At 38.9% G+C, this 13,656-nt stretch overlaps 1 protein-coding gene across 32 annotated transcripts in view; it reads right to left on the reverse strand.

Annotated features, from left to right (window-relative positions):
- The window catches only part of EIF4G3 (eukaryotic translation initiation factor 4 gamma 3), a 343,267-nt gene that overhangs the window by 136,414 nt on the left and 193,197 nt on the right, over nucleotides 1–13,656 (reverse strand). For 24 of the 32 annotated variants that reach the window (XM_043444851.1, XM_043444850.1, XM_043444849.1 and 21 more), the window contains 4 exons: nucleotides 12,209–12,388; nucleotides 11,325–11,439; nucleotides 2,959–3,056; nucleotides 900–1,022 (listed from right to left, as the gene is read on the reverse strand). In XM_043444851.1, the coding sequence (XP_043300786.1) occupies nucleotides 900–1,022; nucleotides 2,959–3,056; nucleotides 11,325–11,439; nucleotides 12,209–12,388 (516 nt within the window). Of the gene's footprint in view, nucleotides 1–899; nucleotides 1,023–2,958; nucleotides 3,057–11,324; nucleotides 11,440–12,208; nucleotides 12,389–13,284; nucleotides 13,306–13,656 lie in introns of all 32 variants that reach the window. The other 8 variants (XM_043444852.1, XM_043444840.1, XM_043444847.1 and 5 more) reach the window with 1 other exon arrangement.

Consider the following 13,656-nt stretch of genomic DNA (forward strand, 5'->3'; position numbering starts at 1 on the left):
CTCTCAGGAGTACCTCACCATTCAGCCTGACCACAAGAGGGAGAAGCAAGCAGATCCCCAGACCTTAAGAACGTTGGTTATGTCTGTTCTACATGCTGAGTATTCGCACTTTAGATATTGTGAAAATTTGAAATCACTCTTCTCCTCGGAATGGTTTAGGCTAGTTTAAGATAACCTAATGATGAAATCAAAATTCTGTCAAACTTGGGGGAGGGGGGATTCATTCTCTATTATAGTCTACTAAACCCAGCTCCTCCTGGAATGCCTTGATGTCTAAAAGCAGGAAAGTGAGCTCTTAGAAGATCACTGATAACCACATTCTGCAACAGGAACAAACAAGTGTTTGACAGAACTTACTAAAAACCTTTGTAAATAATTAAAGAAGACACCCTCCACTCAAGCTCATTTATGTAGGACTTAAAAGTAAGAGGTATACCTGTAAGACATTTAAATATGCTCTGAAAAAACACAGGCAATCATCTCAAACAAAACTGTTCAGTGAAGAAGTTTAAATTCTCTAATTTAATGCTTGTATTATCATAGTGTGTAGCATTTAATTCCTAAGACTCCATATTGAAAATATAAAATGCTCATTTAGCGATGAGGTTTCCATGGGAACGCAGCTCCTTTTGGTGCCAGGCAATAATTAGGAAGAGGGGCCACAGCTATGCTCTGAGTGTGAAGACAATGCAAAGAAATGTTACCAATGGAAATTTGGAAGTTATAACAGTTTACAAAGAAAAATAAACATGTCTGTTTAAAAATCAGTTAGATATTCGAGGCTATGAGACAACTGATGGAAAGGAAAAAAGTACAGTCAAGTGGCTACAGAAGAAAGAGTTCAGTAGAGGTTAGTGACAGATACACACCATCACCCACCACGGCATGCTCTGTCTTACCTGAGGAGGAGTGGGTGTGGAAGTGGGTCTCCCTATAGGTGGAGTAGGATTTCGGCTGCCACCTCCAGACATAATCTCCTCTGTTATGTCTTTACCTCCCTGGTTTGGATCCCGAATTCTTATCTATAGGGTTATAAATTAAGATGGCATATTTACAGATGGGTGTCTACACAGTAGATTTATAGGAATATGATGTATAAAGCTGCAAACTGGGAAACCTGTCAAACATCAAAGCTGATAATCACCACATCTGACTTGATTTCAATCACAGAACCACAGGGTGTCATTCAAAGGAATCTAGGCCATTCGCGGTGACTTGAACTAAAGTAGCACAACAAGCTAGCATGAAACCTAGTTGGATGAATTTCTAGGTCAAAAGACAAACTATTAACATTTATCTTTTAAGCAATGCCAAACTGATTTTATTTATAATGCTTAACGTAAGACAAAGTTCAACAAATAGTTGTAAAATATGGAAGTTACTCTCTAAAGTTTTAAAGGCCTAAATGGTTCTCTAGCGAAGTGAAAAATATTCATATCCTAGGGCAAAGAAACAGAGGTTTATGTTGCAGATAACCTTATATATGTATGTAAAGATGCTCAATGCAATGCTGTTTTTTTTCCAGCAAAAACACAGAAAAATCTTAAAGGCTGATCAAAAACATGGTAGTTAAAACTTTATATTTCATCCTTACAATTAAATAACAAACAGCAGTAGAAAAAAATGAGACTGCTCTACACATACGAATATAAAGTGACTGTCAAGATGTATTGGTAAATGAAAAGATACAAGATACAGAACAATGTGGATGGTATTCCTGTAATTTTTTGAGGGCCTATGTTTATAGACAACAGTGGAGAAGGTACTATATGAAGATAGAAGACCTGGGTCTAGGCCTTTTGTTCTGGGACAATGCTGAGACATAAAACCCTCCTCTGCTTGTCAATAAACCCAGAGCTTAGCAAGCTATCCAAGGCTTCTTCAAAATTTCAAAGAACTCACTAAAAAAACCACCTGAACCTGGAAGCTTTCTAGGGAAGAAGTTTAAGATTTCTACTATCAGTTATAGAATCTTGTTTCTATTATAGTTTTACGTATTATTTTTCAATCTATTTGTTCTCCCTTCTTCTTCAGTAACATATATTAACACTGTCTTCTGTTTTCATTGTTTTCTAAAATTAACTCTTCTGTGTTCTAAGAATGTTCAAGTCCAACATTTACCATGCTGTTTCAACATTTCCAAAGCATAATTTTTCACCTGTAGTGTCAAGATGCATGTCGTTTATTACGACATGTGCACAAACAATTTGTCTCTGATTAAAAAAAAATTCTGAAGCTAATTAGTTTTTATTAAATGAGTAATTTTAAGATGTCACTCACATCTATTTTATCTGTGTGAATATGAGACTCTTATAAGTAGCACTCATTTTTTTGTGTTCTGATGTTTTAAAAGATTGCAAGCCACTTTTCTATAAAATATTCTGCAGTGCATAGTTCATATTACTGTACCCTAATTCCCCTGGGCCTGACTGAATGAACAGAGGCAAAGCTTCTGTTAAACTTATTAAAAACAATTACAACACATTTTCTAAATTCTGCTTTCTGGTTCTTGAATCCGCTCCATCACAAAGATTCTCCTCACTGTCCTCAGTACTCTATTTTCTCTTGTGCTATTTCTCCGCTGTCGATTCATATTTGAATACATAGCTGATTAGGACTAAGGTTAAAAGACAACATGGATGTGAAAACTCAGCTCAAATTCCTCTCACTTAGTAAGACCTTAGAAGGCTAAACTTTCCCAGTTCTAGAGCTGGATGGCAGTTAGCATAGCTAGCTTAGCGCATGTTGAAAACTGCTATTAAGCAAAGGGTACCTGCAACATCTCGTTACAGGCTCATACAAATCCTCCAGGTGTAGTGGTGAGGATATAAGGGAGGAACAAAACTTAGCCCTCATTTGTGAACTGAGATGAGTAATTATTACAGCTGTAGGTAAACTTACTTGATAGAAAATGGACATTCAATTTTAAAATGAGAAAAACTAATAAACATTTCTTACTGTTTTTTTCTCTCTCTTGGCTGGAGGGGGCTGCTGCTGCGTAGGCACTATGATAGGTGCTGACTGGTACACTGGCTGACTTGGGTAAAAAGGCGTTCCTAAAGAATTAGAAAACAATGAAAGAAAGCATTCAGTTACTTTGTCAACCACTATAAGACTGGTAATGACACTGTGAATCTAGACAATTAGTTTTAAAAATGTAAAAAAAAACAAGCAACCTTCTCACTTATCTCTTTCCACTAGCTCACCCCTTCCAGCTACTGAAGTGGTTAAAGAATGATTCCCAAACAGTCATAATCATATGTCTTTTTTTCAGCATCCACTAGAAAAAAGCAATTAAATAACCAACTCCTGCAAACTGACACCAGAGTTACTGCTTAAAAAAAAAATCCACTCTGGGAGCTCACTGCCTCCAAATGTGATTTTCAAACAAAGGTTTGTGTGAATATGTTCTGCATGTGGGTTTTGTCAGGGGCTGGATAATACATCTCACCATTTTGTATGCTGGGGAGATCTAATTCTTCTCTCTACTTGCGGAGAACCACTGCCACAGGGAGCCACCATAAAGGCTTGAAGAATGCCCTACTGTTGGGGCTATAGAAGGCAGATAAAAAGCAGCCTAAAGACAAAGTCCAGATACTTCAGTATCCAGGGCTTCCCTTAGAGCTCAGCTGGTAAAGAATCCACCTGCAATGCGGGAGACCTGGGTTCAATCCCTGGGCTGGGAAGATTCCCTGGAGAAGAGAAAGGCTACCCACGCCAGTGTTCTGGCCTGGAGAATTCCATGGACTCTACAGTCCACGGGGTCACAGACAGTCTGACACAACTGAGCAACTTTCACTTTCACTAAGCATCCAGGTTCCACCTTTCTAACTACAGTTTCTACCATTCTCAAACTCCAACCTTTGCTCCAGGGACAACCTACTCCTATCCCTTGAGTACATCAATCTCCTCAACATTGTGGCTCAGAGCGGGTAAAGCATCTGACTGTAATGCAGGAAGGAGACCTGGGTTTGATCACTAGGTCGGGAAGATTCCCTGGAGAAGGAAATGGCAACCCACTCCAATATTCTTGCCTGGAAAATCCCGTGGATGGAGAAGTCTGGTAGGCTATAGTCTATGGGATCGCAAAGAGTCGGACACAACTGAGCGACTTCACTTTCACGAGTACACTGGCCTTCTGCCTGAAATTAACTTCTTCCAACCACCCACCTCAATGAATCCTTTTTAGCTTTCAAAACTTTGACTACTACTAAACCAGCGTACTTATAGTAGAGGTGGTAAGAAGGGGTCAGATACTGGATATTTTTGAAGACAGAGCCTACAGACTTGCTAATGGATGGGATGTGAGTATGAGAGAAAGAACTGTCAAGGAAAATCCTCAAGGTCTTTTGTTTGAGCAAATGGAAGAATGAGGTTCTATTTATTGTGTGATTTATTTACTGGGATGAGGAAAAGTAAGACTTTAGGGCAGAAAAACCAAGAGTTCAATTCTGGACATGAAAAGTTTTTAGATTCTTATCAGACTTTCAAACCAAGATATCAAATATACAAAAAGAGGCTCAAGTCTGGATGGAGCCAGAGAATAGGTATCCATTTTGGAAGACAGCTATGCTCACCACTATACCACCAACGCCTGCTTTAGGTGTCCATTTTGGAACTAGACTATATGGACAATATTTAAACCATGACACTGGGTAACCCAGGAAATGAGTACAAACAGAAAAGAGGCCCAAGGACTAAACTTTGAAGCACTCTATGTTATTTATTTTTTAAAGTAGTGCCTTTTTCTTTTTTTGGCTGTGTTACATGCCTTGTGGGATCTTAGTTCCCTGATCAGGGATTGAACCTGGGCCCATGGCAGTGAAAGGACAGAGTCCTCACCACTGAACCACCACTTTATGTTGATTAGAGGCCAAAGATATAAAGAAAACCCAGCAAAGGAAATGAAACAGAAAACCAAGGCAGCGGCTGAAGTGAACAAAACCGTCTAAGAATGGGCAGAGTGCTGAACTATGTCAAATGGTACTGGGATGTCAGGTAAGGTTTAGCATAATGAAATTCACTGGTGACCTTGACAAAAGCTGTTTAGACTGGGGTGAAGTGTGCATCCTCATTAGGGTGGGTTTGGTAATGAATGAGATGAAAGAAAATGAAGACAGTATAGACAGCTGTTTTTCTTAAAAGCTTTAAAAGGAAGTAGAAAAATGGGCTATGGGTGGACAAAAATATGAAGTAAAACTAATCTTTTTTTAAGAAAAGATGGGAGTGAAACAGTATACCTATATGCTGATGGAACTAATCCAGCAGAGGGAGAAGAAAATGACATTATTAACAGGAAAGACAGAGGAGAACTGCAGAGTAAAGAGCCTTAAGTGAGTACATTCATGAACGATGGGTGCGTAAGGGACGGCTGGCCTTTAGTGGGAGAGACGGATAGCAGCCAAAGTAACAAGAAGGACAAATGTGTACTAAGGTAGTTAATACTGTAAAAATCCTTGGCACTTTAGTAAAAAGTCAAATAATGTAGCTCTATTATCACTGTCATTATCAATGACATCACCGTCCCAACATTATCATAATAATCTTCAAGTGGAAAATTCTTGGAGGCACTATGATTTTCAGTATCAGAATTCTGCAAGTATCAATCCAGTTTTGAGAATCAGATTTGGAAAAGAACTAAACAGGGCTGATCTAAATAGCACGACTAGGATTTGAACAGGTTGTGTGTATGGATGTGTCAGTTGCTCAGTCATGCCCGACTCTGCAACCCCATGGACTGCAACCCATCAGGCTCCTCTGTCCATGGAATTCTCAAGGCAAGAAGACTAGAGTGGATTGCCATTTCCTTCTCCAGGAGATCTTCCCAACCCAGGGACTGAACCTGGGTCTCCTGTATTGTAGGCAGATTCTTGACAGTCTTGAGCCACCAGGGAAGTCCTCTGAATAGGTTAAAAGACAAAAAACACTTTAGCCATCCTCTAGTACTGAGCAAAGAACTATCAAAGTAGAACTCAAATAAGCGATTCTACGCTACCACATTATGTCACTAGCTCCCAAACTCAGAAAACACCACCCTAAAATTGGTGTCAAATGCTGCTACCCAAGCAACACAATTTGCTCACCTTGCCATATTTTTTAATCTAAGTGAAATAAGATCTAAAAGGTGAAACAGCCCTTAAAAAAATCAGACTCTTCTAATGAAATGCTTTTGAGTCAACACGACTGGGCAGAGGCTGATGCACAATATGTGCACAATGAACAGCCGCTGAGTACACCTGAGAGAGCAGGACGGCCTCAATGCGGCGGCAGCTAAGCACTGGGCTAGTGACCAGCCAGTCAACTGTAGGCCCCAGCAGAGCCAGTCTTCTGTCATAACCTAATCCAACTTCTTACACAGTCGTTTAAAAAACATTTATCTATTCCATTAAAAATGTAAATCACTTTTGCACGCACATATCAGGCAAATTACTTAATGTTTCTGGACCTCTTATTCATGGAAGGAGATAATTTGTCTGGATCAGCAGGCCCAAATCCAGCTTAATACCATTTATTTTGTAAATAGAGTATTATGGAAAGATTACAGACAACACTTTACTCTCTATGACTGGTTTCCCACTACTCTGGAAGAGTTGAACGGTTGCAACAGATCTGCAAAGCCTAACCTATTTACTATAGACAGCCCTTTAGAGAAAAAGCTTGCTGACTCTTATTCTATCAGTGGTTCTCCAAACTCCGGTCTATACAAAAGTTATAAAATAATAACCACAAAATACACACACATATAATTATAGGCTTGCCAACCTGGACACAATTGGAAAGGACTGTTCCTGTCTTAAAATTATTTCAGTCCTATTCCTTTGTTATTAAAGCAGGCTTCCTATATGAAATGATACGATAAACAGCACTTTTATTTAAAAGGCTTTTTGGCAAAATTTTAAATGTAATAGTCATGTATGTTTCTTCCTTTATTTTACTTTCTATTTATTTCACTTGCCCAGGATACTGAAAGGGCTGGGGAAAAAATCAGACTTGTTCTCATTGGCAAAACCCCAAGCATAAAGTGAAAGTGAAGTCGCTCAGTCGTATCCGACTCTTTGCGACCCCATGGACTGTAGCCCACCAGGCTCCTCCGTCTATGGGATTTTCCAGGCAAGAATACTAGAGTGGGTTGCCATTTCCTTCTCCAGGAGATCTTCCTGACCCAGGGATTGAACCCAGGTCTCCTGCATTGTAGGCAGACGCTTTACCGTCTGAGCCACCAGGGAAGTAAACACCACACAAAGAAACTCTGAAAGGCAGGGGGAATAATACCTCAACATCTACATTCCAGAAAATACCTAGCCCAAATGTCTTACATATTGCAGGTCTTCCAAAACCTTTCAAAAATCTTCAATTGTCCATAGAAACAAAGAAAATATAGTGGTTAAATACACAGGTTAGCACATAAAATCAATGTATCCCGTACTGTACCCATCATAATAATAATGTGGTATATAACCGCATCACTGAACACAGCATTGCTGCTTTGCAAAAGCACAATCAAACTGAATTTGATGCCAAAGGTCACCCAACTACACACACCATGCGGAACAATGACTCCCTCAGCTCTTAAGAACTGAACCAGGTGCCCATGACCCCACAGAGACTCAGGAAAAGAGTAGAAAGATGACAGAAGGAAAAGGAAATAACATGACAGAGTGAGAAGGAAGGAGAGCATATCAGTTTAAAGAGAGAATGGGGCCATCTACCACTGCAAATTCTCAACCCTTTTTTTCTTTCTCAACATCACTCCCACCATTAACCACATCCTTTTGCTCCCGAAAGTGTATTTTTCACTTTGGGCAATCACCAGCTAGGGTTGGCCTGGAAATAATTTGTCTCCATGAGGTATTTTTCTGACATAACAGTTATCAGAGTATTTAAAAAACACTGACAAGAGAAAAATTGAAAAGTGACACTGAGCAAATACTACTCATTAGTTACTTTTCCCTCAACACTGTAGAAACACTGCAAAAATTATACAAAACTCTATGATCTTAGTTACTGAAATTCAATGTAGCTAATATTTTTGAGAATCACTATTCAAGGTTTAAACCAAACAGGGGGTAAACTGTTAGTATGATGGAGTGAACCCCAACGTTATGGATGAAGAACTAAGAACTCTGGGGTGCGTCCACCCCAGAGTGGGCATGGTCCACTCAACTCACAAACTCCAGCAGAAGGGCAAGAGTGAACAAGTCTTAGATTCATTCCTAGCCAGTTCAGATAAAAGAAGGTCCTCTGCACTAGAAGAGAGGACGCTTGGCTTTGGAACACAGAACTAGGATCCTGTCCCTACACCCACATTTACCCAATGAAAAAGGGAGGCACCAGAATCAGAGACGAATTAAGAAACAAGAGTGGAAAGATGAGAAAAGGGGAGATTCTAAAAAGAGGAAATAGAAGGGAATGCTTATGGCTTCAAGACCATAAGACCATGACAGCAGACATAAAGCGGTATAGCAGAAAGACCAATAATTGATGGGAACCATTAGATTACAACTTTTGGTTCTGATAAAAGCATATTAACTACTGACAGGTTTTAAAATGAAAACGTCTGCCCAAGTGACAAAAAAAGAACCTAAAGTTCTATCGGAGAGAAGATTAATTATGATTTATTCTTAAAACAGAATAAATGTAGCTTGAAATTCTAAAGGTGATGAAATGAAGAGATGTCCACGAATACACTGTGAGATGCGGGGAAAAATCAGAAAGTTTTAGAACATTAAAAATAGTCTATGTCCACTTGCACTAAAATTATTTAAAACAAATGAAAAAATACATATCAGTCTGTTAAATCATTATTTCCTTAGGGAGTAGGGAGGGAGAGAAACTGACTACTTCAACTTTTTATGTCCGATATTACTTGTATTTTTCATCATTGGTTACTTTCATAATGAAAAACTTTTAAATCATCTTTCTAATCTTAAGGAAACTAGGGAAACAGTGTTTTAATCTAGGTGATAAACTACCTACTCAATGTCTTATTAGATCTAAGTAAGAATTTCCTGGGAAAAGAGATTATCTATCGAAAGGAACAGACATTAACAATATCTGAACTATAATTACACCTCAATATATTGCATTTTTTAAAAAATAAATATGGTTTATATATAATAGGAATAAATAAAACCAAAATGTTCTAATGCTGTATACGCACATCACCAAAATAGTTTGCTACTGTTAAACTCGTCTGTATTGTTTCCATACGTACTGCAGCAGTAGTATTAAGAGCAAGAAAGAGGCCTGGCACAGACTTATAATGATGATGATATTTGGTGAATCAGAAAGTCATTTATGTGATCAGTAAATAAACAGCAGACTAAAGTTCAGTGAGATACTTTTCAAAATGATTCTATAAATTCAAAGATATAACTGCATTACTTTTGCAACATGAAGTTAAGAAATACTATTAATTTTAGCATGTCTACTGTGAGAGATAATCTCATCTTGAAGTTTTTCTCTTCAATAAATTCAAGATAACAGCCAATTTTACACTTCAAAATAATTTTCAGAGCAAGTACAAAGTGTACAACTACAAAGACACTAGACTTGTGTGAAACTGTCTTAAAATTTAAGTTCAAGGGGTGCACAAGTACCTCAACAGTGCTAGCAATATTCTATGTCAAAGCTGAGTAATGTACACATATAATTTTCCTTTAAAATGTATATGTGAATATGTTCATTATTCTGAAAACATCAAGTATTTCTTAGTGAAAATACCACTTAATAAAGCCGTGTTAAATAAGCACATATATCTGAGACATATAATGAAGTTATAAAGTATACCATTTTGAAACAGCAGTTTGAAAGTAATAGGAAGGTTCTCCTTTTCTAAAAGAAGTAAAGCTAGGTAAACACTTGGTTGCTTTGCCTATTTCACCTGAAAACCTAGGGGAAATCTCCTTGGGTTATTCTAATACCCATAGATTATTCTATAAAACTTTTTAACTGAGGAACTAATCCCAGTTAGTGGGTACATATTTTTCTATGGTAGATAACCATCTTAAAAGAACAAGTTAAAATTTTGATATTTCCTTCCTTACTGTAACGGAGAAGACTGATGTTTACTGATTCTTAAAGTTTCATTTTTCTGGTAGTCACTGATTTTAGATGCTTACCAAATAAAATATGTAATGTTTACTACTCCTTGGTTTAGTATTGGTTCACACACCAAGTATAAGCATGGTGCTTGCTTCTGTACATTAAAAGTACTTGTAGTTTTTCAAGGCATTTTCATTTAACTAATTCTCAAAACCTCCCCATGACACAGATATTACCAAAATTCTGCAGAAAAGGAATCACAGGTATTCTGAGTTAAATTCAGTCATCCCATGTATATTCTCTAAATGCCTACCAGTCACTGTCCTTGAGGTACTAGGGATATAGCGGTAAACAAAACAAATAAAATTCCCTGCCTTCATGAGTATCACATTCCAGTGGGAAAACATTAGCAAATGCTTTGGTAAATAATGGTAAATGCTTAGGAAAAAAGTAATCATGAAAAGGAGATAAGGTATACTTATGCATTTAGCAAAAAGACAGTAAAAATCTAGGTAATGATGAGCTGGTAGGAGACATCAGATTGAGACACGGGCTCTTTTAGGATTACTAGCTCCTTCAGACGGAGAAGGCAATGGCACCCCACTCCAGTACTCTTGCCTGGAAAATCCCAAGGATGGCGGAGCCTGGTGGGCTGCAGTCCATGGGGGGTCGCTAAGAGTCAGACATGACTGAGCGACTTCACTTTCACTTTTCACTTTCACACAATGGAGAAGGAAATGGCAACCCACTCCAGTGTTCTTGCCTGAAGAATCCCAGGGACGGGGGAGCCTGGTGGGCTGCCGTCTATGGGGTCGCACAGAGTCGGACACGACTGAAGTGACTTAGCAGCAGCAGCAGCTCCTTCAGAAGGTGTCATTAACTAAATACATTTCTCTAATACTCCTTCCTTAGAAGCCACTCTCTTTAAAAAAAGCTTTCAGGTCAGAACTGTTTGCAACATTTTATTTAAAAATCCTTCCCTGTGGTATAGATGGTAAAGAATGTCTGCAATGCAGGAGACCTGGGTTCAATCCCTGGGTGGGGAAGATCCCCTGGAGAAGGGAATGGCAACCCACTCCAGTATCCTGGCCTGGAGAATCCCATGGACAGGGAGTCTGGCGGCAGACAGTCCATGGGGTCGCAGAGAGTTGGACACAATTGTGCACTAACACTTTTTCACTTTCACACCATCAAATCTCACTATCTAAACTGTCCTGCCACACAACAAAATGGAATAAGCACAACAAACTAGCAGAAATTGCTCAAATTTTCACACTTACCATAAGCACTGGGGAAGTCCCCAGGTCCTGGCCCAGGATAAAAAGGACCTGGTCCTGGTGGCTGAACCGGGTACTGCTGTGGGGGCCCAACATATGGAGGGCCGCTGTGACGGTACTAGAAGAGAGGAATTACAGACACGAGTAAGTAACATGAAAGTAGCTTTTACTATGGAAAATAAAGGGGTGTGTGTGTGTGTGTGTGAGAGAGAGAGAGAGAGAGAGCATCATTTAAAGGAGGTGAAGTCACTTTGTTAAACACACTCAAAATGCTTGCTGGCCATTAAGATGCAATGAGTAGATAAACAAGAAGGATTTACTGTATAGCACAAGGAACTAAATTCGGCACCTAATAACCTATAATGGAAAGGAACTAAAAAAATGAATATACATAGGTATAACTGAATCACTTGCTATACATCTGAAACTAACACAGTACTGTAAATCAACTATACTTCAATTTAAATAAAGATGCAATGAGGATGAAGAAAAAGGTGTGCCTCAGGTACAGTCATAGCAAATGAGAGCACAGGCAGATATCAGCTCACTGAAAAATTATTTCAGGCTGACAGCTTTCAATGACACTGAACAACATCTCTGGAACAGCTAGTTACTGAGTCTACTTTAGAGCAACTGACTGTGGGGAAGGGGCTAGGGGAAAGATAGGATATAAAACAATTTCTCCATCATCTTAGAAAATTTCAAGAGATGAAAAAAATACCTCATGATGGTATGAAAAATGACAAATGGCTTAGACTTATATCCAACACAAAAGTTCCCGCATCACTAAAAGCCGACGCCATCAGCCATCCTCCCTGCTGCCCTTGGGGAGAATCTGAGCTAATCCCCACGCTGCCCCTGCTGGGCCCCGGCTGAGAGATGCTCACCTGCGGTATACAGTACTGCGGCCCCTGGGGCACGGGGTAGGGCATGGGCAGATGGTTAACCATCATGATGTGCTGGTTGGCCTGATACACTGCCGTGGGCGTCTGTGCACCAGGGCGGATGGAAGGACTGCTGTTCGGGATGGTGGCTCTGGGAGGCTGTATTTGAGGCCTCTGGAAAAACTGAGGAGGGGAGGAAAAAAACATTTATTTATTTTTACAAAAGGCAGTGTATAAATTTTACTATTGTGAGCTTTCTCCTTTTTTTCCACTAACAAAAATCTTAATAACTTGAATTAGAAATACAATATAACATTTCACACACAATAAAAAACATTCTACATGAGGCCCAGCCACACTAATTCAAGTTTTGATCAATGCTGTCACTCATTTAAAAACAGCAGGGCAGTTTCACTTTTAAAATGAGGTCTCAACTAATTTAAAAGTTCTATACCATAAATGATTAATGTTAAAACATGTGGTAAAATATAACAAAAGGGGTAGTTGGTATCTCTCTAAAAGTTGTTCTGCTGTATTACTTAAAAGCATTCCTGCTTTCATGAAGAGTTGATGGCTCATTATCAACTTTCTAAAAGCTAAAGTAGTCCCCTAAAAAGATACCAGTCAAGTCATTTATAAAGCATTTAGAATAACAGCAACAACACAAATCTGTCTGGACATTAAAATCTTCATCTCAGTTTATTGAGGTCAAATTAAATTAACATTATCTGTGAGGGTGTCACATGCTAATTGACACAGAATAGGAAAAGCCTTCATTTCGAAAACAGTGGCAATCTCATACGGAAATGAACCCAGTTTTGCTTCTCAAATAGCTTGCGATAAAAGTAGAAAATCTAGACAGGCTTAAGAATGGTCTGGAAGGAACTTTCAAATGGCAATCAGTACTTGTGGTTATTTATGGTTCTCACTGCGGGCTTAAAAGCCTTGAAACAATATACCAATAGGAAATTCCCACTGTGAACGCACGTATTCATCAGCAAACAATCAAATCTCACTCTTATAACAACAATAAGGAAATAGAGAAATAAGGAGGCCATGCAGAACCAGTAGTTTGTTACCTGTATGGGTCTGAATCCTCCCTTCAATTATGAAGCAAGAAAGCAGCAGGAAACAGAAAGAAAGCCAATGGAAAAGCTTATAGATCAGTAGGAAGGGGCAGGACATAGCATGCAGCTCAACAAAAATACCTTTCTATTCAGTAATAACAGGAGAAGAAAGAAGATTAGAAAATCAGAATGACAGTTCTCCACTTAAGAATTCAAGGGCACATGGAACTAAAGAATCGAATGACATTTAATCAAAGTAAATAAATCCGGAGGCAAAAATATTCTAACAGTATAGCCACAAGTCTTAATAGGTTGGAAGGAAATGTCTGCTCAGTGGACAAGCACAGCTGAACTACTGAGGCTTATTCCTGGCTCTCATGGGCC

Source organism: Cervus canadensis, chromosome 24 (assembly GCF_019320065.1).
Source record: "Cervus canadensis isolate Bull #8, Minnesota chromosome 24, ASM1932006v1, whole genome shotgun sequence".
Classification (NCBI taxonomy): domain Eukaryota; kingdom Metazoa; phylum Chordata; class Mammalia; order Artiodactyla; family Cervidae; genus Cervus; species Cervus canadensis.